The 27,170-nt window shown below is 51.2% G+C and overlaps 7 protein-coding genes across 7 annotated transcripts, besides 31 other annotated features; all 7 read right to left on the bottom strand.

The window, feature by feature from the left end:
* Positions 1–4,476: a sequence feature (heterozygous, non-Esmeraldo-like haplotype).
* On the bottom strand, positions 1–10,913 carry Tc00.1047053511819.59 (dynein heavy chain, cytosolic, putative; the record flags this gene model as incomplete). Its single annotated transcript, XM_807038.1, has 1 exon — positions 1–10,913. A coding segment is annotated over one exon (10,913 nt), but the record flags the coding sequence as incomplete, so codon positions are not given.
* Positions 807–846: a microsatellite.
* Positions 4,477–4,816: a sequence feature (areas merged during assembly that could not be assigned to a particular haplotype. This can correspond to areas where the two haplotypes were merged or to regions with more than two copies in the genome that were merged during assembly.).
* Positions 4,817–7,662: a sequence feature (haploid, Esmeraldo-like haplotype).
* Positions 7,408–7,430: a microsatellite.
* Positions 7,663–24,124: a sequence feature (heterozygous, non-Esmeraldo-like haplotype).
* Positions 10,934–11,005: a sequence feature (GA-rich).
* Positions 11,365–11,413: a microsatellite.
* Positions 11,471–11,506: a microsatellite.
* Positions 11,653–11,683: a microsatellite.
* On the bottom strand, positions 12,159–14,717 carry Tc00.1047053511819.50 (hypothetical protein, conserved; the record flags this gene model as incomplete). Its single annotated transcript, XM_807037.1, has 1 exon — positions 12,159–14,717. The coding sequence occupies one exon, from the start codon at positions 14,715–14,717 to the stop codon at positions 12,159–12,161; it is 2,559 nt and encodes an 852-aa protein (XP_812130.1).
* Positions 12,602–12,690: a sequence feature (GA-rich).
* Positions 15,207–15,227: a microsatellite.
* Positions 15,339–15,406: a microsatellite.
* Positions 15,444–15,464: a microsatellite.
* Positions 15,491–15,519: a sequence feature (AT_rich).
* Positions 15,751–15,783: a sequence feature (AT_rich).
* Positions 15,925–17,496, bottom strand: Tc00.1047053511819.40 (hypothetical protein, conserved; the record flags this gene model as incomplete). Its single annotated transcript, XM_807036.1, has 1 exon — positions 15,925–17,496. The coding sequence occupies one exon, from the start codon at positions 17,494–17,496 to the stop codon at positions 15,925–15,927; it is 1,572 nt and encodes a 523-aa protein (XP_812129.1).
* On the bottom strand, positions 17,829–18,359 carry Tc00.1047053511819.30 (hypothetical protein, conserved; the record flags this gene model as incomplete). Its single annotated transcript, XM_807035.1, has 1 exon — positions 17,829–18,359. The coding sequence occupies one exon, from the start codon at positions 18,357–18,359 to the stop codon at positions 17,829–17,831; it is 531 nt and encodes a 176-aa protein (XP_812128.1).
* Positions 18,497–18,518: a sequence feature (AT_rich).
* Tc00.1047053511819.20 (hypothetical protein, conserved) lies at positions 19,207–22,266 on the bottom strand (the record flags this gene model as incomplete). Its single annotated transcript, XM_807034.1, has 1 exon — positions 19,207–22,266. One exon carries the CDS (start codon positions 22,264–22,266, stop codon positions 19,207–19,209), a length of 3,060 nt encoding a protein of 1,019 aa, XP_812127.1.
* Positions 22,418–22,439: a microsatellite.
* Positions 22,474–22,507: a microsatellite.
* Positions 22,608–22,648: a microsatellite.
* Positions 23,078–23,112: a microsatellite.
* Tc00.1047053511819.14 (small nuclear ribonucleoprotein, putative) lies at positions 23,176–23,472 on the bottom strand (the record flags this gene model as incomplete). The annotated part of the gene is made up of 1 exon (XM_807039.1): positions 23,176–23,472. One exon carries the CDS (start codon positions 23,470–23,472, stop codon positions 23,176–23,178), a length of 297 nt encoding a protein of 98 aa, XP_812132.1.
* Positions 23,512–23,532: a sequence feature (AT_rich).
* Positions 23,533–23,552: a microsatellite.
* Positions 23,719–23,746: a microsatellite.
* Positions 24,086–24,117: a microsatellite.
* Positions 24,125–24,263: a sequence feature (areas merged during assembly that could not be assigned to a particular haplotype. This can correspond to areas where the two haplotypes were merged or to regions with more than two copies in the genome that were merged during assembly.).
* Positions 24,145–24,177: a sequence feature (AT_rich).
* Positions 24,244–24,269: a microsatellite.
* Positions 24,264–27,170: a sequence feature (heterozygous, non-Esmeraldo-like haplotype).
* Positions 24,348–24,521: a sequence feature (T-rich).
* Positions 24,594–24,622: a microsatellite.
* Positions 24,802–27,048, bottom strand: Tc00.1047053511819.10 (hypothetical protein, conserved; the record flags this gene model as incomplete). Its single annotated transcript, XM_807033.1, has 1 exon — positions 24,802–27,048. One exon carries the CDS (start codon positions 27,046–27,048, stop codon positions 24,802–24,804), a length of 2,247 nt encoding a protein of 748 aa, XP_812126.1.

Genomic DNA, 27,170 nt, shown 5'->3' with positions numbered 1-27,170 from the left:
CAACTGCTGTGAACCCGCGCCTTGTCGGTGACTATCATCTCTTCCTCTTCTGCCAGTTGCTGACGAAGACGTTCAGCCGCCTGCTTCTCCTGCTTTGTTGTTTCCGTGTCCGTGACAATGCAATCCAGCATCGTCTGCGCCTTTTTACTATTCGTTGCTAGCACGGCCTCATGCTCGCGGAGTTTGGCTCGCTGCTGTTCAACCTCCTCCGACGCCGCATCCAGCTTGGCAAGACCAGTGCGCAAGTGTAGAACCTGCTCCTTCGATCCACCCCGCTTCTCCTCGTACAGGAGCTGTAACTGCTGCACACAGTCGGAAAAGTGACGCGGCGTTATAAATGTCCCTTGATGCGCATTCTGCAGTCGCACCACGCGGTTCACCTCATCCGTAATCTCATGTATGCCGCAGATGGCATCGGCCAGTGCATCGCGTGCCTCTTCCTCGCGTTTCTGAAACGTCTTCTCACAGGAGAACATGATATCAATCGGTTTTGTGAGCTGACGTGTTACCTGATGGCGTGTGTCACGGTCCCAGTCCCCAAACCAGTCTATGGTGCAACGGTTAAAGAGAGCCGGACTCGACACGGCACGACTCACAAATTCCCCGGAGGAGGGGTCAATCGTAAAGATGACGTGGAGATTGCGTTTCACATTACTCAGAAACCAGCGATATAACTCTTGCTCGGATTTGGTGTCAACATAAACGGCAGAGTCCATCGTATCAAGCGCCTCCCGTTGCGGGGCCGAGATGCCATGACTACTGGCTGCATCCTCTGATTTGCTGTGGGATGAGGGCAACATCGACGTTTGTTTTTGTTTTTGTTGTTGTGGTTGTTGTTGGTGTCGTCCTTGTGAGTCATCGTCGTCTTCCTCCTGTGGCAACTTCTGCGGCTTGTTGCTTGCCTTGAGGCACTGCTGCGCTACAACGCTCTCGCGTATTTCCTCCATAAGTTTCCCCCATTCTTCGCCGTCAAACAGGCCGGGAACCTCACCCGACGCCAGGAGGGCATTCATGTACTCTAAGAAACTCGCCTCCATGATGTTGCTGTCGTCGAAAATAAAGCATATGCGCTCCAGTTTACATCCGACACGTCGCAGTATGTCGCGCAGGTCCCGTTCATAGTCGTCCAGTTGATAATTGCGGTGAACACCAAGACGAACCGCCGTCATGCCGTTCATCCACGCAACAAGCCGGGCAATGATTGTTTTCCCCACACCAGAAGATCCCGCAATCAACATGTGGCCCAACGGCTGCTGCAGGACACGATTGATGCGTGTGACATGATCAATCATTGCATCGTAGACAACAAGTGCGGTGTCCACTTCCTCCTCACAGAACGCATCCAGTTTCTGTTCGATGTGTGCACGCAACTCGTCCCGTGCGTTCTCCGTGTACGAGGGCCGCAATATTGTAGAGTACAACACGGGCCGCTGAAGAGAAGGTGGATAAACTGACGCCAAAGTAATTTCAGGGAAATGTGTGGTGAAGGCGCGGTCAATGGTGGAGTCGGTCCAATCCCGCTCCTCACGCTCCACCAACCGGTCCTGAAAGATACGCAATCCCTCGTGTACGGAAAGACGCACAAGTCCCTCCACACGCAACTTGTGTCGCTCAGACTCCTCCCACGTCAAAAAGGCACTGTGGACAGCACGTGCCCAGCGCGAGAGGTCACGTGGGGAGTAGACATAGTGCGGTTGCTGCCATGAAGTGAAGTGCACCTGCGTTGCCGTGTACATTTCCACCATTGCCGACGCCAACTTTTCCGCATGCGAACTTTGCATCTGGGTGTTAAAGGCAAGGATGGCACGACAGTATGACGTATAGATGATATGGAGACTTTCTTTTGTAGGGAAGTCCACAAATAAAACGGGTGCGAGTCGCAGAAACCGATGTGAAAGTGGCACGCGTCCCGCATCAGTCGGTGGATTACAGGCGCCAATCACCTGTACCCCCTCAACGGTGATCCATGCATTGTCACAACTGCGGTAATAGCCGCGCCGTTCAATTATTTGACGCAGCAGTTGCACAACGGACTGAGTCCCGTACTGATCCAACGCCGGAAGGTTAATCTCATCACAAAACAATAAAAGCACTTTGCCACTGGTGGGAGACATAACAGGGCCACGTGTCGTGTTTTGTACACTGCAGTACTGCTCCAACGCACGAATAATGTTTTTTGGCTCTGTTCCACTTGAAAAGTTTAAAAACACGGCATCATATTCGGAGGACTGGAGAAGAATCGATGCGATTAACATCGTCTTGCCGGATCCAGGCGGCCCACAAAGAATCGCCGCGTTACCTCCGGCAATCCACGCACGCAAGATTCCCTCATGACGACACGTGTCAACCGTAGGAATGAGCACATCGTTTGCTCCCATCTGATCGGCCGTAATGAAAGTGTCCTGCACACGTTCACGGAAAGCACGCCACTCACCGGTTATGGGGTCCGGCTCAACATCCAGCAATGAAAGGCCGTCGGCCAATCCCCCGCCAAATGCTGATCCCACAGCAAGAGATAATTCTTCCATCCAGCGTCGACGAAGTTCATGGCTTAGTGAGGCCGTAAATCCCCATAAAACGGCGTATTGAAGCACGTTCGCCGCGTACTTTTGCAGAATATCCATCGTGGGCAATTTTGCCTGTTTTTCACGCAGCCTCCAGATGCGAGAAACCCCATCAAGCAACAAGGACTGCACGCTACTTAGCATCTGTAGTTCATCGTGCTCCATAATACCCTGCTTCCAATACCGTTCACTGTGGATGAGCCGGACGGCAATTTCCACCAGGCCATCTTTGGCAAAGGCAGGAGCCCACACATTTGCCATGGATATCTGCAGCTGCAGTAAATCCCGGTCCAAATCCGTGAGAGCGCTCGAATACCACAATGATGTCTCCTTCTGGCTACTTTGGTCGCTAGGGGTAACGTGTTCTTTGGACGCAGCAACAGGGATATTACTTGCGGGACTAGCGGTCTCTCTTTCTATTTCTTCCGGTTTTATTCCCTGCGTTTCCTTCAACGTGTCTACAAGCATCTCTCCGCGATCCACACCAATGCGTTGGACCATAAAACAATTTCCACCCGATCGCGTCTTGTAATCCTCACCATCGTAGGCGACACTAGCAATTTGCTTTTTGCCGTGCTTATCAATCAATGGGGCACGGCAGAAGACATTGAAGTGACGGCTTAGGACACTGGATATTGGGACGGTACCGCGATTAAACCAAATCATACCGCAGCGTGACACCGTCGCCGGCGTCGCATAGCGCAGGTCTTGAACCTCAAACACAATACGCACAGAAGGCGGTAAACTGAGACGCTCGCCGTTGGGTAGGGTGTAGATTTTATTGTCATCCAGAAGGGAGTTTAGGTTCTCTACCCAATGAGGGTCGACGTCACCATCAAAAACAATCCAATGCTGCTGACGTGAGCGGTCACCGCCCATCTCGTTGTTGACGATACGGCGAAGAATCTCCGTAAAAACACCGTCCCTCCACTCCCGTGTGGTGGCTTCAAATACGCCAAATAGTTCTGCCTTGCTCATTGCCTTGGGATCAATCACGTATGCATGCGCCTCTAGTGGACCAATTCGGTCCGTACCCTCTTTGACACTACTTACATCACCCTCATCGTCATCACCATCATCACCTGCCACAGGGAGTCGCGCCATGGCGCGCAGCAGCGTCTTCCAGCAGAGCGTTTTCCCCGTACCACTTGGTCCAACCAACATGAGGCCGTGTCGCATCTTGCGTGTGTGGTACAGCTGACAGACCTTCTCAACCCACGCTGGTGTTGGAATGTAGTGGGTGGCGCGGCACACTTCTTCAATTGCCGCACGCAATTTCGTCATGGCTGCACCAGGGAGAGGGAGTCCGGGAAAAAAGTCCCGCAGCAAGGGGTAAAATAGGGTCAAATCCTCTGTCACAAGACGAGGCGTAATGCTGTTGATGAGACTCTGCAACACTATTTCACTCTCCACCTCCTCGAGGCTCGTCGCGGTGACTGGTGCATTTAAATTCGTGACTGCGGCGTCGCGCGAGGACCTTCTGAGATTCCCTGCCGTCACGAGAACAGACTTCAGAGCACGAAGCCCAAAGTCGTAGTGCGCCTGTTGAGATAATTTCTCTAAACACAAATGAAAGAGCGGCACAATTTTCCGAGATAGCGCCTCTGCAGTACGAAAACCCTGAGCAAACAACATGACCTCCACGATGGTCTCACGGTCCGGTGCAGCCATAGTCATAGTGCGGAAAAGTTGTTTCAGGTTCCCCGGCAAGTTTGAGCGGCCGGCAAAGCCTGGGTTCATGGTGATAAATAACGCCACACTTTCCCGCAGTGGTACCGTATGCTGTGCGAGCGTTACGGTGTTGGACTGGGCTCGAAGTGCCTCCTGGATCGTCAGGATTTGCTGTGATACGGCAGACAGCACACGCTCCTCGAGTCGGTTAAACTCATCAAAACAGCCCCATGCGCCCACTTGGCAAAGGCCGAGGAAAATACGGCCAACAGCGTCAAAATCAAAGGTGTCATCACAATTGAACACCAGCACGTGTCGGCCAATTTGCGTGCCAAGCGCCTTCACAGTCTCTGTTTTCCCAGAGCCGGCAGGGCCAATTGGCGATCCACCAAGACGTGCGTGTAGTGCCTGTGTCATGGTGAGATAACAGCGGTCGGTGAGGGTGGTCTGCACAAGGCGCTGGTACCATCCAAGGTACTCAAAGCCATGACGGAAGGAGGCGTCCGCCATTCGGCAATGTAACTCCGTTCCATTTTCGCTTAGGTACAACCGCAAAACACGTAGCCACTCAAATTCATCAACAGATAGAATGCGTTTTGATTCAATCACCCGAGAGACGTCGCGCTGATAAACGGCAATCGTAATAATCTCCTCAATTCCATGACGCAATGCCGGCGTTGTCTCCGGTGTGATGCCGTCCAACGCGAGAGAATCAAGCAGCGATACCATGTGGGCTACAGCCATCGAAGGTTCCCTTCTTCCTGTTCCTTCTTGTTTCTGCAATGTCAGGAGGGTTTGCTCCTGCAGCCGCACCCACCACACCTGAAAGGCGAGACAGACGACTTGCAAAGGAAACGATGTTATCCACGCCGTCGTTACCTTCCCTGCGGATGTTAAAGAATTCACGGCGGACACGGTGAGTTGACACAGAGATGTTACCATCGAGCCTTCCACCTCAGCTAGCCAGTCGTGCAGCACACGATCTTTCAACGCCACCGGTTGTACCATCATCACTTTTTCTCCATCTGCGCTCGCAAACCCCACAATTTGAATTGCGGCTGAAGAATCGCTCCCCTTGGCCTCACCACCAACAGCAGTATCATCACTGCTAACAATAAAGCGGGCGAGGGCGGCAAACATCTTGGGCAAGTGCTTCTCAACGAGAGTAGGCTTTCTGCTGTTCCCAAGGGTCTCCAGCAGGTCATCATCTCCAACGAAAAAGAGGCGAGGGAATTGGCGTCGCTGCATGTCCAAATATGTACTCAGCGCCCGCTGCACCCGTGAGAGTTGCCCCTCGAGTCGCTGCAAGGAACTCAGAAGCTTTTTATCCTGAATGAGGTCCTGCGCCGTCAACACTGGCACAGAACCAGTGCTGGCCTTTACGGGCATTATTTTCATAAACTCACGGCTCGATCGATCAAACTGAATCGCATCATTAGGCAACTGTCGGCGGATGTCGGCGTTTCCGGTAAAAATGCTGTCGAGATGGACCCACCGCCGTTGCACCACCATCAGTACCTCCAGTGACTGCAAAAGAAAATGAAGACGATTGTCCCATTCTGCCAAAATGGCAATGACATGTTGCGAGGAGAAGAAGGGACTGGAGCGGAGCCCTTGGAAAGAGTCAAGATCGTCAGCAAGTCGCTCAAAGATGACATCCCACCCACGAATGAGTACAAACTGATGCTGATAGACCATCGTGTCAAACTCAAAATCGTTCCAGAAGGCAACAATATGTCCAAGCTGTGACTCCAAACGAAGTTCACCATGGGCAAACTGCAACACATCATGATAGATCTTCGCGTGCTCGATGGGATCACTGCGCCAAATGTCACCAACGGTCAACTCCTCTAGTTTCCATGGCGCATGCAGCTGAGACTTCAGTGCCATCCAATGACGCTCCGCCCGCTCCAATGGTGTCATGGCATCAGAACGTAGTTCTTGCATCAAATGCCGACAAGCCATGCGGTTTTCAATACAGACCTGTAGATCCTTGTACGCCTGGTGGCTACGAACACCTTCAGGAAACTCTCGTACCTCACTTTCTATCGCGAGTATCTCGTCGTGTAATTGCCGTGGGACCATTTCAAAGAATGGCGTTCGTGCAATCGCATTTAGTCTTTGATAAGCTCGTGCAATGTGGCCACAGACCCACTGCAGCTCTTCCATGCTTGACATGATTGTCTCCAACTTTATCTCCACAAGAATAGGGACTCCAAGCGCATCTTGCAGCGCGATGAGTTGCTTCCTTTGTTCCTTCAGTCGTGTGGCCCTTTCCTCCATATCCCTAAATCGCCGCTGTGCGGAGTCTGAAACCTCTTCTAATTGCGCCTGCTCGTGATGTTGCACCTGTATGGCAATCGTATGGAGGGATTCTTCTAGTTCATCTATTTGGCGGAAAAGAGTTTCCTCCTGGGACTTCACACCCTCACGCAGAAACGGGCGACGAAACTCCAGGGCTTTTACCTTTCGTTCAATAAGATCGTGGTAGGCACGATACTCCGTCTTGACCTTCCGTACATAAATCCATGAATCCGGCAGTGAAAAACCCTGTCGCCTCAAGTATTCTTCAGCTGTCGCAAGGGAAACAAGTTGTCGTTCGGTCGCTTGCATGTCTGCTTTAATATCCGGTAGCTCGCAGAGAAATCGAGCTGCGTCTTCAAGGTCGTTTATAACATTGCAATTTTCTGCTGCCGTTCGAACCTCCATGACATGATGATAACAAGAATCAAGATGTTTCTCCACCACATCGCGGTACCGTGAGTGGATGTATTGCGTCATGTTGTCCAGCTTCCGGCCAAGTTCCTTCTGTGCATCATCCGCAACAATAACGATACCACCGACAAGAGTGCTTGGTTGTGTATAATCCATCAGCCTGCTGGCCATCTCGCGAATGTGTTGCAGAGCATCCCCCCACTTTTCAAGATCGTCACCGAGGCGCTGTTGCAACACCCCCAGTTCAATGTTTAGCAGCTGCTGACCACGACGCCACTGTGTTTCCACCTCAATGGCGTCCCGGATGCTCTTCTCAATTGCCTGCAGTGGCTCCGCAATGAAATGCGGAGAAATCCGTTCCCATACCCGGTCGTATGTGGATGACGTCGATGCCATCGTGAGTTGCGTGACCTTCAAGCTCCATTCCGGGACCCGTTTCTCCTGTTCCTGTTGTTGTTGGTGGTGGTGGTGGTGATGGTGCGGGGATTCCTGCCGCAGCGTTGACAGAGTGTGAACCCACGCAAAGGAGCGGTTCAGCTCATTCACCCAGTGGTGGCGACACGCCGCAACCGGTAACGACAGCGAAATCTCCTTGAAAACCACCCGCATGCGCACCCGCAGCGGCCGCAGACCAAACTCCTCCGTCTCTGCGTTCTTGTCAAGAAATCGAGGGTCGCGACTCATCGACAGAAACTCATTCGTCCAACGGCGAAGATGTTGTTCCAGTTGCCAGACAAGTGCAGCGTCAAGGCAAGGCTGCACACGTCGCACCCACCAGCATGCATTGGCACAATTCGCGTAAAGAGAATTGACGAGGGCGTGCATCTCCTCTACGCGCCCCACCACCGCCTCTGCCTTTTGGACGGCATGACTGCGCAGCTGGGTAATTCCGCGCTCCATGTCGGCGGTGACTCCACGTACTTGAGCCACGGCTGCACAGAAGGCATAGACGCGTTCTGAGAGCTCCTGCGCAAATTGCTGCAACATTCCTTCATCGGACCAGCTCAGCTGAGCCCCATCAAGAAAGGATTTATGCACGCTGGCATATTCTTCGGTTGCGAGGTTGACCATCAGTTCATCCTCGCCGTTGAGTGCCCTCTCAAAGGCACAAATAAGCTCGGATAGACAGTTCGCAATGCGGAAACGTTCTTCGTTATTTGTGAAAAAAGATCGCACGTCGGCCACAAGCTGAACATGGCTCTCAAGCAGTTGCATGCCATCTAGCACGTGCAGATCCCGCAGAAGTGAAGACATGTTACGGGGAATATGCGGCATAACAACACGTCTCAAACCAACAGCAGTGCTCCTCCCATTATTGCTGTTTACACTGCCACTTATACAAATATTACCACAGCCCTTCCTGCCCGATAGCTCGACAAGATGCCAAAGAGGGCCTTTCATCGTCATCGTGCCAGGGGACAAGTCCAGTGCAGCGATGCGTCGTAGCACATCTTCACACCACTGCACGACGCGTTCTTGAAGTCTTTGTGAAATGATATCGCAAAAATTGCGCACATCTCGTACTTCACTTTGTTCCACTCCGCGGCCGCTCCCCACACGAAGAATCACAAGACGTGACTTGGCGCGGCTAATCGCGTGTGCGTCACTCTCCTGCACAAAATTTTGTGCGTCGTGGATGTATGGGTCAGCGGACCACTCTGGCTTATCCTTTCCGTAAACAGCGTCAAGATACGCCAAGGCATATGCCGTGCCGTACACCTCGGGATCACCGCCAAGCTCCTTCGTCATAAGGTCATCTAGCGGGGCGCCAAGGAACTGTGCGAGGGACTCATCGAGGTACCAACAGTGCTCAATGGTGCGAAGGTTCAGCAACTGATGCCACCCATGCTCATATATGGCATCTCGACGCACAAGATAAGTCTCAATCTCCCGCTGCACAGATCTCTCCCAGAGCATGCGAGCAACAACGGGCGTCACACCGAAGCGGGCGACGGTTATTCGTACGGCGTCGCGGCAACTCTCCGCGTCAAAATAACGCTCTCGAACGTTTTTCATCTCGCGGTTGATTTGCTCTAGTAGGGCCATCTGAAACCCAGCAACAACAGCCTGCACCTTTTCACGCCGTAGTGGACGGAAACGGGAGTAAATGCGGTAAAGCGATGGGCCACAGCTTGTATTAGCCGCATACCCTGATAGTGTCCCCACTGCGACTGCTGATTCAGAGGAATAGGAGGCGGATGCCAGAGAGAGGCCACTACTACTCATCTCCTGCGCCGTTGCCAGCATGGTGCCAACAAGGAGTGCGAGACGCTCGTCGATTTTTGCCAGCCGTCGCTTGTAAGCTGCCAGCGCACGATGAAACTCGGAAGTCCCCGCTGGAGTCACATCCCACAATCTTCCAGTTGCCCCTGTTGCGGTGGCAAAGCAGTCATACGCGTCTGTGAGTTCCGCATGGAATGAGCACGTCATGCCCGCCTCCAGGCTGCCGTCAGCAAAGGTCCGTTTGACGGCACGCTCGTAGTGAAAGTGCTCATTCACAAATCTCCACAGCTGCCGCGCGCGTGAAAGGACCAGGGCGTGGTACTTCTGCTTCTGCTGCTGCGTGCCGCCCCGCGTGGGTGATGGCGGTGACGGCATGTGAATTTCGGACTGAAATAACTCCATTGTCTGCATGTAGCGTTGGTGCATATCCTGAAGCACCTGAATGTGGCGTCGCAGGAACTGCAGCTGTGCCTCCGGCGTTTCCATGCGCAACACATCATTTCTAGACACAAGCACCAAAAAGCGCTCCGCCAACTCCCGCACAATACTTTCCAGCAGGCGAACACTCTGCGAGGCCGGATATGTTGTCGGGCGCACCATCGCGGAGAACAGCTCTTCCACCAACGCCGCGTAGTTTTCCCCTTCTACCTCGTCAATCTGCTGGAATGGCACACTCTTCAGGTGATCCAAGTAATCACGCACAAGTTTCGCATGCATCTTAAATTCCACCTCATAGCTCGTTTCCACACGATTGCCAAGTAGACGGTGCACCAACTGCCACTCGCGACAGTGCAGCTGCTTTTGCACCTGCTCTACCCAACGCAGCACGGCCTGCCAGTACGCCACCTCATCACGTGCACTCACAATATCCCTACCCTCAAACTTGGTGTCCAGAACGCTGCGGCACTGACCGCAAAGAGTCATGACTTGGCGCAGAAACACAGTATTGGTGCACTTCTCAAAACCAAGAATCTCCACCAGCTGCTCAACGTCCGCTTCCGGGTGCGCTGCACAAAGCTCAAGAAGTTCGGCATGCACAAATAGTTTCAAGTCCACCTCGGCAAAGACCTGGCAGTGAGAGCGGACAGAACTCAGAAAGTCTTGCAACTGCGACCGCAGCTTGACCTCATGCTGGGATCGTAGAAGCGGTTCATAGACGGTCTGCAAAAGCGTCTGCAAGCTTTCTAGTGGCCGTCGCATATCTACTGCCTGGATGCTCAGATTCCGCAGCGTCAGAGGTCCTCTTTCCGACACTGCCTCCAATCCACCGGCGGGATGACGCAGTAAGATGAGAACACAGCACACCAAAGTGGATGGTGAGGAGCCCGTGGCGCTTGCTGCTCGGTCGATGCTGGCCGTGGGTGAAGAAGCGAGCCCGAGAGGAGCCTCCGCGGGTCGCTGCAAGACAGCTGACAAGTCACGCGTTGCCACTACACGATGCCCCGCCGCCACGCCAACCCCCGCGTTATGCTCCACAAACTCACACACCGCCAGATGTGGCTTTGTCACTTGACTGCTGCTATCGCCGCGGGACAGCGGGGGTTCCTCCCCGTCCGCATCCTTCTCCGAGCCCGCGCGATCCGTCAAAAAACATCGGAAGCCGACGTCGCCCACCCGCCGCAACGCCTCTCGCACCTCCTCCACCGTCGCCGACTGCATCATGGCGGCGATGACGGCAATGACATCCAGCGAAAAAGAAGGGTTTTCGCCACCCGCAACTCCCGAGGTGACTCCTGACATGCGAAGTAAACACGCCGCAGCCCTTTCTTTCCTTCCCTTTTTTTTTTGTTTTCTTCCCCTGTTCCTCTTGCTTTTTCCCCCTTTTTGTTTCCAGATATTGTGATGCAAACGGATACCAGAGCGCAGTTCTTTCCTTTCTCTCTCTCTCTCTCAGTTCCACTCTTTTTCTTAACTTCTCGTTCTTCCTCCGCCTACCAATTCCCTCGCAGGCGGAGGTAATTCCCTGCCTTCCTCTTTCTTCTTATTTGTGTGTGTTTCCTATACTCCTCTCCCCCTTCCACTCCTGCCGTGGATTAGTCGTGTGACGGCACTATGTATGCGTAAACAAATGGGTTTGTGTTATTCAACAATGCTCGCTATTGTTGCGAGTATCACGCACATGTATAAACAAATGCTTGTGCTCACTAAGCACAGAAAATAAATAGAGAATAATAATACCCCCCCCCCCCCCAAAAAAAAAAAAAAAAAAAAAAAAGAAAAAAAGAAAAACAGAACAAAAACACACACATACATACATACAAAAAAAGGAAGATCATACATACCAAAAGTAATGCATAATATATATATATATACATATATACATATATATATATTTCCACGTATACGCAAGTGTATATTATTGTACTCGGATGCATGTGGGCTTTACAATGGCGATTTATCAATAGTAACAAAAAGTTCAAAAAATCGTATCCAAATAATGAAAAACGGGGGAATAAGAAACAACAACACGACCACAAACATATGTACGTATATATGTATATATATATATAGGCTTTAAAATGCATAAAAACTATTGATCTCTCGTATCTGAAAACTCACTCTGGTCTGTGTCTTCATTTAGTACAATGGTAGCATGAATGGAGCGCTGACAAATGCAGCAGTGGGTCAAAGTTTCCACGCAGCCAAGACAAAGGGCAAAATGCGCACATGGCAGGGTAATAACGTTCGCCTCGGTGCGCATGCATAGCCAGCACATGCGCACTAACTGATGACGTACACCCGTTTGTGGTGACGATGCAAGCGAGTAGGACGCGGCGCGCATGCGGTATTTTGACGGCCACACGCTTCTTTCGGAAGCCGTAATGTCCTCACGCTCGTTGGTGTGACCTCCCGAAGAGAAGTCGTTGATGCCACAGCGTCCCATAAGAACTCGCTCCTCTCTGTACTGCACAAATGTGCGATCCGACACCTCTGTGACGGCGTAAAGATCATTTCCAATGCGCACGTACTGCAGCGCTACCGACATCACCGCGCCAATTTTACTCCGCATAGCCTCCAAGAGAGCTGTAATTTTTCAGGCTTGGCTGAGCCCGGCTGCAGCCGCCTCAAAGAGGTTTGAACCTCCTCCGTTCCAGGCAAAGGGTATGTCTCACCTATCTCACGGCACTCATTGGGATCATTCAACCTCAGCGAACTTCCCGGTGGGCTATTACGAGGCGTTCCTCCCCCTGGCATTGCTGACGCAGATTTTGGAAGTAGGCTTGCCATTGCGTTCGCGGTGGAATACACACATACGAAACAATCTGACGTCTGCTGTCTGGTATGGCTTGTTATCTGTCGTTTTTCACGCCCAGAGTTGCGGCCTTCTTGCGGTGTTCGTCTATATAACATGAGAGCAAACGTCAATGGGTGTCTTGGAATCAATTCTGCGTCGTTTTGTTTCTTCTCATGATGTCGGCTGTCTCTGCCCTTCTTTTCACCTTTCTTCTCGCATTTTTTCCCCGCTTTTTCCCCCCCTGCATCTTTTCCCTCTCCTCCTCCTCCTCCTCCCTCCCCTGCGTTCACTTCGTTGCCTGAGGCGGGGGTGGGGCCATTTTTGAAGCAGTTCTGAAAGGCAGCAAGGGAAAGATCCACAGCGTCCACCTGCAAAGAGGCCGGCGCCGAAGTAGACGTCGTCGTTGTGGTGATAATGGCATTTGCATCAGACTGCAGGGCATCGGGGGTAATAAGTATGGATCCCTCGTACGCCCTGGGAATAATGGGACCTTGTTGCGGCTCTGTTAAAAAAATATCTACAAATTCCCGCGGCCTTCTACAATGACCCTTTTTGGAGGTTGCTGCCTTGTTTGCATTTCTATTGGTCCCGGGAGCATCATCGACGTTGGTAACGGGGACGTTGACAGGGTCGGAAAAAGTGACTGCATTCTCCGCTGGGAGTGGAGCCCCATCTACATCCGCAACATCACCCGCCTCCTCCTCCTCATCCGTGTTCATCGCCTGTGGTTCTGTATGGGGCATCATCTTTCCGGTTTCCACGGAATCCCCTTCGTTGCACGCATCGCTCGTAGAAGAATCCGTCCATGTCGGGGGAGATGTCGATGAAGGCAGCGTGGAGGTGGATGGAGAAACCGCCGTAACAAACATGCAATCATCATTGGATTCCGTCAAATCTTGTGCCGCATCATTCATAATGGAAGCCGGCACATATTTACTCATCTCAAATCCTTCCTTTTCGTTTTTTCCTCTTTCCTCGCGTGTGCGGCTTCCACTGGCAAAGCACGCAGTCTCGGAGACATCTACAAACGTCTCTGTAAACGCGTTGGACTTTGTGCTGCAACACATTGAGCGTGTCCGCCCAGCCAATGTTGAGAAGGAGCCCAATGATCCTTGTCGTGAAGGCAAACATTCCCCGACTGATGTCATGGAGTTCACCAACATGAGATGACGACGTCGCCGTGATGGTGGATTTGTTTGCGTCACCGAGTCTTCATAAAAAGCCCCCGACAACGGCATGCAAGGAGTATGATCACCAAACTGAAAGCGTGCACCCAGCCGCTGTCGATTGTGCCAGTCAAGAAGTCGCGCTCGCTCGCGTGCACAGTTTTCTTCATCCTCGGCGGTGTAATAACAATGGTACATGAAAGAGCCACGGCCAAAGGTGCGTGTTGTCCCCACTGTGACAGCCCGAATGATGTCCACATCGTCCGCACCAAATATGCATGCACAACGCAGTTTGACAGGTAAATCGGCACCTTCACTACCGTCATCGGCAGCCACCAAGCTTATTTTGGGATCCTCAAATATCATTGTGTCGCTGCGAGAAAGCGCCCCACAAAATGCGGAGGAGGAATCTCTTCCAAATGCTTCTATAGATGCGTTCCCTAGTTGGATACGAGAAAGATTGGGAGCCTCAATTCGCGCCGCCGTCTCCACTCGGAACTGAAGCGAGAGTTGAGAGCGGGCCATCAAGCGCCCTACCCCTGAGTTGCCTTCCTGTTTGTGATAGCCGCCGCCCAGGTCGCTGAGAGACAGCTCACGGTACTGATGGTAACCACCGTTGCCGAATGAACCCATCATCTGGTGGGAGCGTGAGGCAGAGGGCAGCGCCGCTGTTTCCATTGCACATCCACGGGAGTGGCGCGCCACGTGCGCACTGCCTCCGCCACCAGAGTGTACGAAAGATGACGAAGGAATGGTGTTAAAGGAGGCCTCATTGGCGTCGGTGTCATTCTCCGGGCGCACCTCAGGGAGGAGGAAATCATTTTGTCGCGCTGTCGTGGTGCTCCTCAGCTTCACAAGGACTTTTGCAGAAGGCACGGGGTGAAGTTGCAGCGGCAACGTAAGGCCATTCACCTTCGGTAACCCGTGCAACACAACCGCCCTGTTTGCCATGTGCGTCAGCGCCACTTCATAGACTGGGCGTGTGGTGAAAACCAAAAACGGAATGATGATGGGCGGTCGCTTCTGATGGATTGAGCGACGAATGCGCCAAAGCTCCAGCAGCGTCACGATGTTCCCGATAAGAGCCAGAGCCAAATACACAAAGGCCAATAGAATCAAATAATTGACGATGGCTGAAAACATTTCCGCTAAATTCTACAGTACAGTCGTGCACATGGATGGGGCCTTGCCCAATTATTTCTACCAAAGAGAATGCGGAGAGGGGGGCACTACAGAGAACGCGAGCTTACAGTTTGGGCTCACCGCGCCCCGACATCTTTCCCTCCCTCCACCCAAACGCCAACAATGAACAGCAGGAGACATGCCACTTGTGTTATGAATTCCGGGTTCGCCGTGAACGAACGAGGTGGCAGCCTCTTTGGTGCTCCACAACCGCCGGAGTCCCCCATCCGTGTGGAAGAAAGCGGTCTTATTCGTAGGGGGTTGTGCAAGGAGAAAAAGAAAAAAAAAAAGGAACTGCCCTTGCCATGCCCACCAACACGCATCCCCGTTTTAGGGACCCCAAAATAAAGTTATGAGCAAAAACGAAAAACGCCCGAGCTCCATATGCCTTCAAATCCCCACCCCGCCCCCCTCTCGAGGGTGGCCGCCCACTCAAAAGACACACGAACCAAAAAAAAAAAAAAAAAAAAACAGTGGCAAGTGCAGCTCGAAAAAAGAAGAAGACAGACGCACGCCGCATAAATAAACAACAAAACTTATCTCCGCCCACCACTACTTACGAATTCGCACCTCCTTTGTACATCTCTCTCTCTCTCTCTCTCTCTCTCTCTCTCTCTCTCTCTCTCTCTCTCTCTCTCTCTCTCTCTCTCCACCCAACGACCCCGAACCCCCGCGGTAAGTTGGGCCCAACAACAACAACAACAACAAAAGGGGTCGGTGTAACGACACAGGGCAAATAAATAAATAATTAAAAAAATATATTCACAAAGTCCCCACCGGGGGGCTCCGTCACGGCCCATCGAGAATTCACCGGAGACAAACAACAACAACAACAATAAAATAAAAGCCATCCACCGGGAAAACAAACAAACAAGCAGAGTAGCCAACAAGCACAAATCAGTATGATTGTATACATTCGTTTCAAAAACCTCTACAACAATAAACACACAGGCAAACAAATACACGTTGTGGTAAATCCTAAAGAGTTTGACAGTTTTTAAATTATTATTACTATTATTTTTTAATTCGCGGTGCATGTTCTAAAACAAATCGATAATCTTTCCGTCGCGCCCCTCTGCAGCGCTTTACGTCGATTTCAACCTCCATATTTCTCTTCTCTCTCTCTCCCTCTGCCTCAAATACACATAAAAATTGCTGAATAAAAAGCCTACATCACACAACAACACGGGGAATCGTTCTCTGGACTTTGAGTCACAGGCACTGCAAACTTCATCGCTGGAACACGTTGTGCCTTATGAACCGCCATTTCTATTGCCAAAAGCGTCAAATCAAGAAGTTGCAAAAGTGTTGGAGGAGAGCCGTTTGCTGCCGCATCTCTTGCACGAGTGACAACATTTGCTACAAGAACATTGAGTTCCCTGTGTATATGTGTGAGTATGCGCTCAACTTCTGTTGCCATTGACAAATCAAGCGTAATGCCAAGTCGCACCTTCCTTAACTGCTGCTCGGCCGCTATTCGAAGCTCCCGCTCTTTATGTAATTCCCGAAGTAACACCGCTGCTGAACTATTGTTTCCATCCATATCCAATGAGACTTCTCTAGGTGTAAGCCGGGGGCTATTAAAACTGGGAAACATGTCCTCCACTTCGGAGAGGGCGGAACAAAAGCCTTCATCTTCGTCTAAACCCCTACGAAGGACGGTTGAACGGCGGAGGGAAGTGCATGTTATAGAATCAAACTGACTGCTTGTACAGCGGCTAAGGAACTGTTGTGCCTGCGGCAAGCCGTTCCCATCGGGGTTTAATGTGGCGGCCATTTCTCGGCGTTGCAGGTGCTGGTTCCAGTCGTTGATGTTTACAAAGGACGGTGGCAACTGCCACAAGGGTCGTGTCTTGGGGTCTTCCAAAGACAAATAACTCCTGACGTTAAACCAGTGAGAAAGAACGGCATCGGCAAAATTATCGGGCGATTCCACCGACGTGTTGCTGCCGCCCAACTCCTGGGTCAGCACATAACGGTCAATATACTTCTGAATATTCCCCCGTGTGACCATCTGCACCACACGCTTTTCTTCCCCTGGATTGTCACCAAAGGCAGCTTTAATTCCCTGACGCACATCCCATGAGGCCTCAAAGATCAGCAGCAGCCCGATAAACCGAGGATAATATTTCTTCATGATGCTACGGAAGGCATGCGCGTTTGAAAGTGCTGCCTGACTGGCATGCCACGATGAGACCTCTTCATTCACCAAGAGGATGATCTGCTGTTGGTGTAACGAAGGCAACGTTTTGCCATTCCTACTGCCATGCGATGGCGACGATGGCGCCCGTGTGCAGTACGATAACATATACTCCATGACAACCGACAGAAAGCGCTGCATGTCTTGGGCATCAAGCCCGAACTGAATGAAGCGATGGGCCCTGACGTACAGCACCGGACGACCCAACACGTCACGGCCAATGACAGAAACCGTTCCACTGCGCAAGACTTCCAGCACTGGAGCAGTAATATGTAGAGAAAGCAGACTCATCTCGTAGGAACGTCGTTGCTTCAGCAGCGCCACCGCCTCCGAGACGGAGAGATGCACCGCGGACAAATACCGGAGGAGGAAGGCGTCAACGGAGGCGTCAAGCGTCACGGAGGGCGTCCAGCCGAGAATTTTTTTGAGCTCCAACAGCACCTGCTGCTCTCGGCTGGAGCCAATTTTCTCCGCGCTCTCATCATACAACCGCCACCCCTCCGTTCCATCAGCGGCTGGATTCTTTGCTCCCTCCACCATCACCAGCAAGAGGGACAGTGAAAATGACGGTCACGTCGAGACACAGTCGGGACGTGCAGGCAAAAGTATTCTGCTCTTTTTTGGCTCTGAATTGCACTCAGAGCAAAAAAAAGAAAAAAAAATTGTCAAGTTATGTACACAAACAAACGTGTGGATCCATCCAATTGGACGGAAGACAATTCAACCGAGCACTCCGGTAAAGCAAGTGCCACCGTCAATAAACACCACCACCACCAAAACAACAGCAACACCAAAAAAAAAAAAAAAAAAAGTAAAACAACAGTAAGCAACCACGCATATTTATCTGTTACGGTTGCCCTATTTTTGCGTACTTACTCAAGCATTATCATGCAGTACGTATGTCGCAGCGTAAAGTACATACAACAACCCAATCCCATCCAACTGCTATAGCCGCAGTATTTCATGCGTTTATGAAGTTTAAACTGCTGCATCGAAGAAAGCATCCACAGCCACGACGCCACCGTTTCCAATTGGAATACGTTCTTCTCCTCTAGGCTCATCCCTGCCGCCACCTGACGACGTTTTGCCGAATCCTCAATCTCAAATACTTTGCGTACCTGCATATTAAGAAGGAAAGTGGTACCAGAGGTCCACATGGAAAGACTTGTGAGCGCCGTGCCCTGACCGCGCACATGCATGAGACCACCAAACGTGTAGGCAGAGAGTGCCAGCAAAACATCGGCAACCTTATGCCTCGCATTGCTCCGCAAAAAAGCAGTTATACCCTGCTCCAACTCTTGCCTCTGCGCCGCCCCCTCCACAATGCGAGAAATATCCTCCTCCACCGACATCCCATCCGTCTTCTTGCCCGTAGGCGTCACCGCAGTGTTCGTGTGGGTCATGTGCACAGGAGAGGGCCCAAACAAAAGTTAAGGAATAACCACAACCAAAACAGTGGAAGACCGCGGTCTTCCCCTTTCTCTTCTAAAGACGCCTGAGGCTCTTAAAAATGTATTTGTGTGTGTGTGTGTGCGGTGGCAAAAAAATAAAATAAAAATAAACCTTGCCTTTATTGTTTTTATCGGCAATGATTAGACAGCCACCACCGCTGCCGCTGCTGCTGCCGCCAGAGCCGCGGCGGTCCGATCGGTTATCTTTCGTCTGGGATCCATGAGAAAACGGGGTGTGTGTCGTAGAGAATAAATAAAAAGATGCAAGCAAAGACGTGGGACACACCGACAGAAGTAAATGACACGTGCCTGAGAGAGAAAGAGAGCAAGCAAGCGTCAGTGCAGAGCCGCGACGCCTCTCTTTCTCTCCCTCCAGCAAACACAACCGCAAGCCAAAAGAAAACTACAATCGGCAAGGGTCATACACAGACACAGAGAGAAAAAGAAGAAAAGAAAGGGATGTACACATCATCTCGTATTTATTTCATCAAAGTTAAAGGAAGTGGAAACATAAAAAAAAAAAAAAAAAGGACAGAGATGAGAGTGGGCAGAGTCAAATAAAACATTTACAACGACACACCACCGTGACTGACAGGGTAATGGAAGATACACAACAACCCTTTCCCATCTCACCACCTTCCTCTTTCTCCCTCGCTCTATGTGCACACAAATCAGCCTTTTGAAAGAAGCCGCTCACGCCAAAGAAAAAAAAACCACAACATTGCAGACGCCGTCAAAGAAACAAGAGCCAGGCACAAAAAGAAGCGGAAAAAAATAATGCCCAAGGCTTTTTCTTCCCTCATCGACCGTGCAGCTGTAACCGTCTCTCTTCTTGATGCTTTAGATACTCGTGCCAGAGTTGTGTCTCATTGGCAAATCGAGCACACTCCAAATCCATTTCCTCGCGAAGCTGCTTCAACGCCGCCGCGCGATCCAAACCGGCAGTAGGAGGAGGAGCGGCGTCCAAACAAGGTTGGGGTGCATTCGATGCGTCTGCGGCAGGGCTCTCTCGTTGTGGCGCCGCCGCCACAAATGCACCGTCAGTCATTCGTGGTGGTGAAAAATAACGAGGGGCAGATGACGGCTTAGCAAGGGGGACAGTACTATGCTGTGAAGCCGTTTCCAAACAACAAGTTGGCCGCGAGGCATTCACAGAAGACAGTTGTGCGCCTCTCATGTCTGACGGCAGGGGCCGAGCAGCCGCGCTCGAAGAGACGACATTCATAACTGCCTGTTGAGCACTATTTCGTAACTGCTCAATGTACGCCTGTAGCTCTTCCAGGCGCTGAACACTGAATCGGTGCTGTTGCTCGATAGCGTCGCAGCGCATCTTCCACCGACGCAGCTCTTCTTTTTCTTCTTGAGCTCCAAGAACTTCCGACTGCACGGAATGTGTTTGCATTAACCGTGTCAGTTCATTTAACTTTGCCTTCTGCTCTTCCTGCGCCTTTCGAACTGCCATGAGCTCTTCTTCTTTTGCATAAATTAGACTGAGTGCCTGGTTTAACTCTCTATCTCGTTCCTGCTGCCACTGACTCAAGTTTGCTCGAGCAGTCTCTTCAACAGCCAATGGTGGAACGAAGTTTTTAGCACCAAGAATTTGTGCTTCAAGTTTTTTACATTGGGATTCGGCAGCTGCCACCCGCCGTATCTCCGCCTCTCTCGAAAGCAATACATGCTGCAGGAGCGCACGGTGCTGTGGATCCAAAGAAGATCCAAAGTGCTTGTCCACCCATGCCTTCATCGTCCCTTCTGCCGATCCCCATGGTACTCCTTTGGACGCAAATGGTGGTGCTTCTGGCAGCTCGTGTCTCAACTCGGGTATCGATGGCGCCGTGGCCGTTGATACTCGCGGAGATGGTGGCGCGGTGTAGACCAATGGCGGCGGTGGTAGTGGGGGCGGTAATTCCGCCTGGACTGGCGCTTTCGGTTTCGGCTGTGGAGCCGACTGCGCCTTTTTCCCCGCGTCCATCTTGTAGGCGGTCATCACTTCCGCCGGAAACGGTGACAAATTGGGCTGTGACAGTATTGTGTGTTCCGTCCTTCTTTGGAGAGGAGTAGGCAATCGTTGTACGGCAGATGCCGGGCTGGAAAAAGGGGCTTCCACAGGCTCTAATATGTTTTCATACATCGCCTCCAGCATTTCCTGGTCGTCCTGACGAAGACGGACCAACAGCTCCAATATTTGTCCATAGGTTTTCGAAGCCCGCTGCTCTTCTTGTTCGTAAGCAAGCTTTTCCTCCAGCCGCTGCTGCTCCAAGTTGCGCACATAGGCGTCGGCCTTTTCCAACAACAACTTCTCTCGCAGCGCATTCATAACATCCGCAGGCGTTGGTTCAGGAGTTCCCGCCACTAGAGCCGGCTGCACAACGGGTGTGGCCGCGGGGACTGGCGTCGAAGTTTGTGCTGTCCCTGCCGAAGTCATTGCAGCTCCTGCGGCTTCCGACAAGGTGTTTGGCGTTGGCTGCACAACGGGTGTGGCCTCGGGGACCGGCGTCGAAGTTTGTGCTGTCCCTGCCGAAGTCATTGCAGCTCCTGCGGCTTCCGACAAGGTGTTCGGCGTTGGCTGCACAACGGGTGTGGCCGCGGGGACCGGCGTCGAAGTTTGTGCTGTCCCTGCCGAAGTCATTGCAGCTCCTGCGGCTTCCGACAAGGTGTTCGGCGTTGGCTGCACAACGGGTGTGGCCGCGGGGACTGGCGTCGAAGTTTGTGGGGAGGCGGATGATTCCAAAAAAGAAACTTGGTGTGCAACTACTGGCACACAGTCAGATGGTGGGGAGTTTACTACATGTGAACTGCTAGGCTGCGGCATGGAAAATGACACACTAACATTTGGCAGGCTACCAAGAGTGAAGCCGCTCATATGAACGATCGGTGCAATCCCGGTGGTGTGCGCGTGATGCGTAACGGCAGATGCATCAATAGTTACCTTCGAGGTGTCGGCTGAAATATCTTCCGTGCCTTGTCGTTTTGGAGACGGTATCTTTTGCGGTGAGGCCACAGAGGCCGGGTGCGGAATTGACTGCAGACTCTGCCGTGCCGCTGTCTGTCCTGCTGACAGAGCAACAGGCAAAAGGGAGGGTGTGCCTCTGCGGAGTGGCTGACGCACCTCCGTGCTCCCCTTCGACACGTCTCCGTATTCATGCGGCGGTGTACTGTCTTGGGGTGGCTGGCAACCGCCCCCCTCATTACTTTTATTTTCACCCACAGACGAAAAATGCGACGGCACGGACTCCGCCAGGCGAATAAACGACGAGACCGTAAGAGACGACCTAGAAGGCCTGAATGTCAGGCCCCGCTGGGCATCCCGCGCGTTGCCGGCCAACGCGGCATCCCCCAAGTCAGTCTCCACAGACTTCGTGTGGGTGTGTGCCGCCGCCATGGGTGAATGTGATACGCCTGCCGAGCTCTTTGGCGAACACGAGCGTCTCGCGTACGACTCCTTCAACGAGTCTCCCCTTTCCCCCTTTTCACGTTCCTCCACTCTCCCACAAACACTACCGCTGCAGCCGTGTCGTGCGTGAAACAAGTGGTGGTACCCAATACAGCAGGAGCAGCAACACGATACATGTCGACGGTGATCTATGCCGCCGTTGGTGATGTCTACTTCCACGCCTTGCACTCGCTGCAGCAGCCACGCTTGCGCGTTGGGAGCCACTGAGGAGGCAGCGCCACGAGTCGGGCGACGACCGTCACCAATAGCGCCGCGGAGACGATCATCATCACCGTGGCCTTCGCGCCGCACATGTGGTGGGCAGCTGCAGTGGTAACCACACACATCACACGTGGAGTGGCTGCTAGCCGCTCGGCCACGGGACTCCATGCGGTGTTGAAGTCGACGATATGCCGCGGCATCCATTTGAAAACAAAGAAGAAATGTTAAAAACAACTGCGAGGAGACAAACGGGTCCGGGGTGAGCAAGAAGGAAGAACGTACTCAATACACACAAACACGGAAGATGAAAGTGTGAGAGAGAGAGAGACTACTCACGGTCCCTCCTCTCCCGCCCTATTATTATTATTATTATTATTCCTTCTTCCCGCCTTAATACAAACAAACCCCACTTCTCTCTCTCTCTCTCTCTCTCTCTTGCTTTCTCCTCTAACTGTCTATCTATCGAATCTATCTGTGTATGAGAACAAGAAGGGTGTGGCCAAGCGACAAGCTGCTTACACCTCCCCTCTCCTTCCTTGTTTGTATATGTATGTATGTATGTATGTATGTATGTGTGCAATGTATGCACCGTCTTTTCCCTCCCTTTTTTTTCTTTTTTCTAAAGTGTTCGTTCGTGCCCGCGAAATTCCGTCCCCTTTAGCTGCCAGTGAAAGAACACACACACACACAAAAAGAAAAAAAAGGAAAAACAGGCAGAAGGATGGGCAAAGAAACATGACAGATGGACAAGAGGACAGTAGTCATAAAAAAAGAAACGCACAGCAACAAATAAAGACAGGCAGTGAAAAAAAAAAAATCACCGTACTTGCCGGCTCCCCGCAGCCCATCATTGCAGGGCGTTCGGCGCCGTCGCCATCGGATCCCTTCAGATGCAAACAAAATGGCCAAATGAGGCACAACGACAAAGAAAAACAAACAAACAAAAATAGGGATAAAACACGCGCTGCCCCACACAACGGCAGCACCTTCTCAATTATCACCCCGACTTAACTTTTCTCTCTCTCTCTCTCTCTCACTCCCTCTCTCTCTTTAATCTCCAACCGCGATGTGCTGCCCCCCCCCTCCCTCCCTTTCATTTCCTTTCGCCTCGCCTTATTTCTTCGTCTTTTTCTGCGCGGCGGTCGCCTTATTCAGCACGTCGTCTGTGTTCATCGCCTCGGGGAGAATCACAAAGCGGATGGAGTTCCCCCGCACCACGTACGTCTCTGCCTGCACCGGATTTTTCCCCTTTGCCGTGATCTTCACATGACGCATGTGCGTGTTCATGCTCGGTTCCACAAATGTGATTTCACCAGAGACGATGGAAGAGTTCAGCAACTCAATCTCCACAAGTGTTCCCCGGAGCTGCTGGAGGAAACCAATAAGCGTGGATGACTCCGCAGCGGGCATGATGTCCGTGAGAATTCCACTCCTTCTCCTTTTCCCTTCTTTTTTTTTTTTTTTAAATTTTCTCTCTCTCTCTCTCTCTCCGTCTATACGTACCCCTTTTTACGCAAAGATGTCTAATTCTCTTTTCCCCGCCCTTTTTTTGTTTAAAAGATTTCCTTCGGGAGGCCTAATAATTCCCCAGCCAACACCACCACCTCCTCGGTTCCTTTGCAGAGCGCCAACACATACAGAGAGAGACACACACAGAAAAGAAAAGAAAAAAAGAAAAAAAAAAGAGGTTTGGGTAGAAAAGGTAACGGGGGGAAAAAAAAAAAAAGGAAAACGATCGGGGCAGGGCAAAGGACAAAATACACACAACAGCAATAAAGCAGGAGAGCGGGTATTCGGGACCCCGGCGGATGCCACAACGTAAGCACGCACTCATGCCCATAAAAAGACACAACTCTATCTCTTGTTTCCGTTATCGTTGCCCCCCCCCTCTCTCTCTCTCCCCGTCTGCCTCTCCGGCCAATCAGCCAATGTTCTTATTAGTTTGTGTGTGTGGTGGTGGTGGTGGTAAATTTATTATTACGATTATTATGATTTTTGACGCCTATGAATCTCCTCCATTCCCCTTTTCTTTTCTTTTCTTTTCTCTCTTTCTCTCTCTCTCCGTGTGCGTGTGTGTGTGTGTTTTAATTTCTTTTTTTATTTTTTATTTTATTTCTTCCCTTCTCTCCTTCTCTCACATTCTAACGATATGTTTTTTCTTTTTTCTAAAAAGACCAAAACAACAAACAAACAAACAAACAAACAAATGCGAGAAATAACGTCTTCACGGACACTTCTGGTTGAAAACGTACAAATAATGCAATCAACAACACAACGAGTGTGTAAAGGAGTGGGTGGGAGGGAAAGAAAAAGAGAAAAAGAGAAAAAGAAAAGGAGAAAACCAAATAAAAGTTAACAGGAGGCAGACACGAAAACATCAGGCACAAGAAAAAGATGGTCTGCGCACACCAAAAAACAAACAAAAAAAAAACAACAACAACAACAAGAAAAAAGAAAAAGGGATTGTGCGTGTACGCATGGGTACATGTGAATCCAACGGACCAACACCAACCAAATACACGTCCAACAACAAAAAAGAAAGAAAAAAAAAGAAAAAAAAGAGGAGTTTATGCAGTCAACGCCAAAAGGCACTTCTTCGTGTGTCTCCCATTAATATACATACATTTATATGTATTTATGCATATGCGTCTCACCTGCACCCTCCTTCTCTCGGCTCAGTGCTTCACTTCGTATTCATTGAGGGGGGGAGGGGGGGCTGCCGCAGTGATGCGTGCTGCACTAAACCTCTGGTGTTTGACTTCGACTCATCGAATTGAGATCACTCCCGCCGCGGGGCATCCCCGTGGCGCTGTCCATATATGCATCTTCTAACTGTTCCGTGTTCGACGGCGCCACGTGGGAACTGCCACGTCGTGACGACGCGTGCCGAAGCGATGTGTTGCTCAGCAATGAGAATAAAATATCAAGTCCAAAGTTGTGCTGATTTGGAAACGACATCATCTGCGCAGCATCGGCCTCCATCATCAAATCAACTTCATCGTTCACACATTCCAACGCTTCCCTTTGAAGCATCAACTGCTCACCATGCCCGTTCATCACCCCATTTTCACCGGGGCCTCTTCCTCTAAACGCCGCCGCCACTTCTTCTCCGCTGAGTATATTGACAATCTCCGGAGTCTCATCCTCCGTAAACATGGCGGCTGGCTCCTGTTTTTGTTCCTGTTCTTCGTGCGATGGGGCGAGACTGTCATTCACTTTAACAAAGGGCGTGACTGCGGGTTTCTTGGGACGTGAAAATTTCTTTGGCAGAGAAATCACTGAATTCGGTACCACCGCCATGGAATTGATAGGAGCCACGGTGATTTCTAGGGTGTCAATGCTGCTGCTGCTGCTTCTTGTGGCGGTCTCCACGCTGACCGGCAGGACCTCCTCACTTGAGCGTCCGATGCGCGGGGATTCACCTCTCATCCCGTCCAGGGCTTTCGCTCCAACCATCAGCGAAGCATCTCTCACGGCTGTCCGCTGCGGGTATCGCCCTCGGGCAAACAATGGCGGGAGCGACGGCGTTGACACGTCTGGCGTGGACCACGCCTTGAACAGTAGCACCAACATTGGGACGAGACCAACAGAACTGCAGCAGAGAATCGTGTAGATGCCGTACCGCAGTTGCCCAGTCCATTGCGCCACGTACCCGCACACCATCGGACCGCTAAAGTTACCCAACAGATTATACATCATTTGCGAGAAAGCGGCGCCTGCGGGACGGAGATGTTCAGGGACAGACGTCACCACCATTCCGCTCCCTGGAGGAATAATGGCACCACCGCAAAAGAGCACAATGGACATAATAATCAAAAAAGTAATCGTATCGGTGACAAAGATACACATTACACTAAAAAAGGCGGTCACAAAGCCCCATGCACAGATAAATGTTGTCACACGTCGTAAATTTCTCTGGTATCCACCGATGCGATCCAGCAAAATTCCACCTGCAATGACGCCAAGCACAGGAGCCGTCACAACCGCACCGCCAAACCCTAACATAATCGTTTTCATGGATGCATTAAATGGATCGTCACGAAGATACTGCGTCAAAAAGTTCTGCAGTCCGGTCACAACAAAATACAGGGAACACATGGAGAGTGTACTACACATGTACTCCCTATTCCGAAAGAGAGGAACACAGGATCTCCATATCAACAAAAAGTTAGAGTGAAGAACATTCAAGACCCGCTCTGTTGCACTCATTTCCGCTAAAGGAGATGTAGCAAATGTAGGTGCCGCCTCTGTCCTATTTCTACGAGGCCGATCAATGGAGAAGGAGTCTACTCGCATAAGATACGCCATGGCTGGTATTGTAAATATACATTTGATATAGAATGCCCATTCCCAATTTATATTGGTATACGATGGCAGAAAGGCACCACATGTATAGCCAAGCATAATACCAAGTGGCACTCCAGCATTATGTGAAGCCATCCACACCGATTGACGATCACGTGGAGCAAATATATCCACCCACACAGGTGTATACACTATAACAAACGATAAGGTAATCCCAATGAGAAACCTACAAAGCAAGGCAAAACCGTAATTTGTTATCGTCGCAAAGAAAAAGGTAAATGCTGTATGCAAAATAAGAGAGCATACCAACACCCTTTTTGCGCTATAATGAGAAAACATGTGGCCTGACAGTGGACAGCCAAGAATATTGCCAAGAAAGACACTTGAACTAAGCGTTCCCTGCCGTACTGTGCCCAGACCCCATTCCTCTGCAATCCCGTTCTCTGCTCCAAGTGCCGCACTAAATGCCCCCGAGTCAAACGACCCAATCGTTTTAAGTACAGTAAAAAGCAACAAATTACGACTAAGCAGCGAAATACTGTTGGGAAGGTCGGCGTCAAAAGAGTCATTCTGGTGGATTTCCGGCTCTTGCGTCATTGTGGCCAATTCTCCCTTCTCCATGATGTCCCACGAATTGACCAACATTTCACCGGAGTCTCTCTTTGCGTATGCCTTCTGCATAACTCCGCCTCCGTGAAGCCTCTTCCTTCTCTCCTTACAACCGCCACCAACACCGCCGCCGTCTCCCTAACAAACTCTTCCCTCCCCCTCCCGCTTCCTTTCCCTTTTCACCACCACCCACC

This window comes from Trypanosoma cruzi, genomic scaffold (genome assembly GCF_000209065.1).
Source record: "Trypanosoma cruzi strain CL Brener 1047053517171 genomic scaffold, whole genome shotgun sequence".
NCBI lineage: Eukaryota > Euglenozoa > Kinetoplastea > Trypanosomatida > Trypanosomatidae > Trypanosoma > Trypanosoma cruzi.
This window is presented reverse-complemented; position numbering and strand designations above follow the sequence as displayed.